General features: G+C 47.7%; 1 protein-coding gene across 1 annotated transcript; it reads right to left on the reverse strand.

Moving 5' to 3' along the window:
* Window positions 1-210: 210 nt before the first annotated feature.
* LOC109766453 (protein FAR1-RELATED SEQUENCE 5-like) lies at window positions 211-1,206 on the reverse strand. The gene has a single exon (XM_020325216.3). It carries the CDS (start codon window positions 1,204-1,206, stop codon window positions 211-213), a length of 996 nt encoding a protein of 331 aa, XP_020180805.3.
* Window positions 1,207-3,616: the final 2,410 nt, after the last annotated feature.

Here is a 3,616-nt window from a genome sequence, read left to right on the forward strand (position 1 = left end):
ATGACCCTCAAGATATGGAGCACACCACAGTTTTCTCATCTTATACATCTGATGCAGCCAGGAGTCCTCACTTGTTACTTTATTCTGTTGTAAGAAGTGTAACCATTTTCTCTCATGCTCTTCAATGGAAGATGTATCATATATGAAAGATCAGAATTCCTCCTTTACCGCGTCATCATGCAGATGGCGTACAATGTTCTGCTGAATGTGTCATATACAGCGCCTATGGTTTGAGTCTGGCCACACCACCCTGATTGCTCTCTGCATTGCAAGGTCCCCATCCGTGATCACAGATATAGGATGCTTCTGTCCCATAGCATCAGAAAAGGTCCGTAACATCCACTCGTATGCTTGGCTTGTTTCATGTGAAATGATACCACATGCAAAAATAACAGTGCTGCGGTGGTGATTCAACCCGACAAACGACACAAATGGCAGATTGTACTTATTGGTTCTGTATGTGCTACCAAAAACAATAAGGTCTCCGAAAGCCTCGTAGTCAAGTTGGTATTGACTATCACACCAGAACAGTCCCTTCAGATGGCCAGCTTCATCAACCAAGTACCTGAAGAAAAAATCTGAATCTTGCTCTTGCCTCGCCACCATGTGATTGATCACTATTTGAGCATCCCCGGAAGAAATTGTTTCCTGCTTGTTAGCATGGCAGAAATTGTAAATGTCCCTCATAATGCATCCAACCTCATCATATCCACCGTATTGCATGCACATAATATCCATAATATGGTGTTTTCTGATCGCAGATTTTTCCATGTCTGCAATGTCCGCTTTCTGCTCATCGCTAATTCTTCTGTGTGAACGCAAAAGACACGACAGATCCCGTGAGGCTAGAGGATGGTTGTGTTCATCGATGAAATCCTTGACAAACCACTGACCTGTTTCCTCCTGTCTTGCAATCACCAATTTAGCTTTACATCCTACACGAGTTATACTCCGTGGCCTCCTCTTTCTATCTTCCATCTTCCTCTTCATGTGCTTCTCTTCACGAACCCCTTCACGAATACACACAAATTTCCTTATAATTATATGGTAGTTGGATCCATCCCACTCGACATAGCTTCTCCGGACACTAAAACCTTTCTCAAGACCATATTTGTTATAGAATGTATAACCTTCATCCTCACTATTAAACATCTTGTTGGCAATATGATAGTACTCCATCATTGACTCGTGACTTACATCCGCCATGTCTTCCTGCATCACAATTTGGACGAATAAAAATATGAAAGGACAAACATAAATGCATGCAAAATCCAGTACGAAATCTTGCGTGGAATTTTAAACTTTGCTCCTTGTACATGTTATGGCAAGCGATCATAAACGTCCATAAACTGGGTACCCCGTAAACTAGTGAAGTGACCATGGATGATGAAAAATTCTAAATTGAATTGCATGCACTAGGGAAACCTAAATCAATGATGACTAAGCAAATCTAAGTAGGAAGTGCAGGCTACAAATCAAAGTAAGTTGAGATTCGGGCGATTCATAGCTTAAGATGCAAGTCTGGAAGCGATGGGATGATCGGGGGGCTTTCTCCTATACCGCCGCCGCCGTCGCCGCCGACACTGCCGCCGCAGATGTCACGCCTTATTCTTCTTCCTGCCGCCGACCACGTCTTTTATAGTGAAGGGGACCAGGAGGAGGACGAGAACGACGCCGACGGCGGTGAATTGGTTCCTCTCGCCGGGCTCGTCGGACAGAAGGAAGAGGACGAGAAGGAGGACTTGACCGAGCTACTAGATCTAGACGTGGTTCTGGTCGTGGACGTGATCGGTTGATTTTTTTTACCCTGGACCATTATGCCCTTCTTTGATTAAACTAATTAAGTTAATTCATTTTTAATCCCCCACGAGATCGAACGGCTAATAAAAATCGGAGGGGTAAGTACTCGAAAGTACTCCGAGTACCGCCCCAATCACCGTAAAGGAGCTCCAAAACCTAGATAGCCATTTTATGGCCAATTTTGGGAGATCACAAGTTCGAACAGCTGTGTGGCTTGGATCTGGTCCAGAAGAAGTCATTGACATCATACGTCATGATTGTAACATTTAAGTTTGAGTAATACAAGTTTTCACAAAAAAATGCTAGACATACGAAAGGCTACGCAGAGATTTTACGGGGCTGCTGATGTGGATGATTAGGATTGGAAGCGGGAATGAAAGGGCCCACCCAACAGCGCCGCGAGCAACCTCACCGTCCCGCTCGACCACTTCGCTGTGCGCTTCCTCCACCTGTGGACCAGGAGAGGATCTCCCTCCTCGGCCAGGGCCCAGGGCGACGGCAGCACCGTCTACAAGGCGCGCCACTGCCACACCGCGCTGCCGTTCGCGATCGAGCTCTTCTCCTCCGGCGACGGGGAGCCTCCGCGGCCCGCGAGGCCGGGATCCTCATGCTCGCCGCGGACGTGCCTCACATCGTGCGCCTTCATGCGGTCATCCCGTTGCCCGCCCAGCCGTGCTGGCGCTGGAGCTCGTGGCCATCGCCGGCCTCCTCCGCACGCCCAGCCGCTCCATAGGTGATCGTGCCATCGCCGCCGTGGCGCGAGGCTTTGCACGCGCTCCGCGGCCTCAAGCCGGCGAACCTGCTAGTCCGTGGCCGCCGCCAACGGAGCGACCCGAACCGCGCGCATTTGGACAGGCCGCCTACGTCGGCATCAGGATGCACTGGTCCACCAGATTCTGCGTACCGGCCTTCCCTGGCGCCGTCATGGAGGTTGGATTTCTCATGTCAAGATCTTCCATGTTGATATATTTCGATGAACATTTTTCCATAAAAAAAACTGAACAAAAAAGGCAAAATGGGAGCACTTTTTTCCATGTTCCGGAGAGGCGCATGTTTTTCCCTTTCCGCGAGACACAACCGCGCCTCTTGAGAAAGCAAATCCATACCTCAATGCAAAGTAAAGCTGTACCTCTCGCAGTGCCTCTCGCGGAAGCAAATTCACGAGAAGTAAATATATGCCTCTCGTAGAAGAAAAAAACACGTTTTCCCCTTCCCGAGAGGCTCGTGGAAGGAAATTCTTGCCTCCATGCGAAGTAATTCTATACCTCTTGCGGAGGCACGACTTTGGTAACAAATTCATGCCTTCACAATGAGTAAATATGTGACTCTCACGGAAAGAAAAAGAAAACATGTTTTTTTTCTTTTCCGAGAAGCATGACCGTGCCTCTCGTGGAAGTAAATTCGTGCCTCCACGCGAATTAAATCTGTGCCTCTCACGGAAGAAAAAAAAATAAAACACGTTTTCCCCTTTTCGAGAGGCTCGTGGAAGTAAATTCATGCCTCCACGCGAAGTAAATCTGTGCCTGTCGCGGAAGAAAGAAAAAAGGAAACGAGTTTCTTTTTCTTTTTTCGAGAGGCACGCCCGTGCCTCTCGTGGAAACAAATCCATGCCTTCATGGGAGTAAATCTGTGACTCTCGTGGAAAGAAAAAAAAACAGATTTTTTTCCTTTTCCGAGACGCACAGCCGTGCCTCTCGTGGAAGCAAATTCGTGCTGCAGCGTGAATAAAATATGTGCCTCTCATGGAAAAAAAGAAAATGAGTTTTTTCTCTTTCCGTGAGGCACAACCGTGGCTTTCGTGGAAGCAAATCCGTGC

This window comes from Aegilops tauschii, chromosome 1 (genome assembly GCF_002575655.3).
Source record: "Aegilops tauschii subsp. strangulata cultivar AL8/78 chromosome 1, Aet v6.0, whole genome shotgun sequence".
Taxonomy (NCBI): Eukaryota; Viridiplantae; Streptophyta; class Magnoliopsida; order Poales; family Poaceae; genus Aegilops; species Aegilops tauschii.

Excerpts from the sequence above, each read along its gene's own strand:
- LOC109766453 (XM_020325216.3), bottom strand. The coding sequence starts at position 1,206 with ATGGCGGATGTAAGTCACGAGTCAATGATGGAGTACTATCATATTGCC.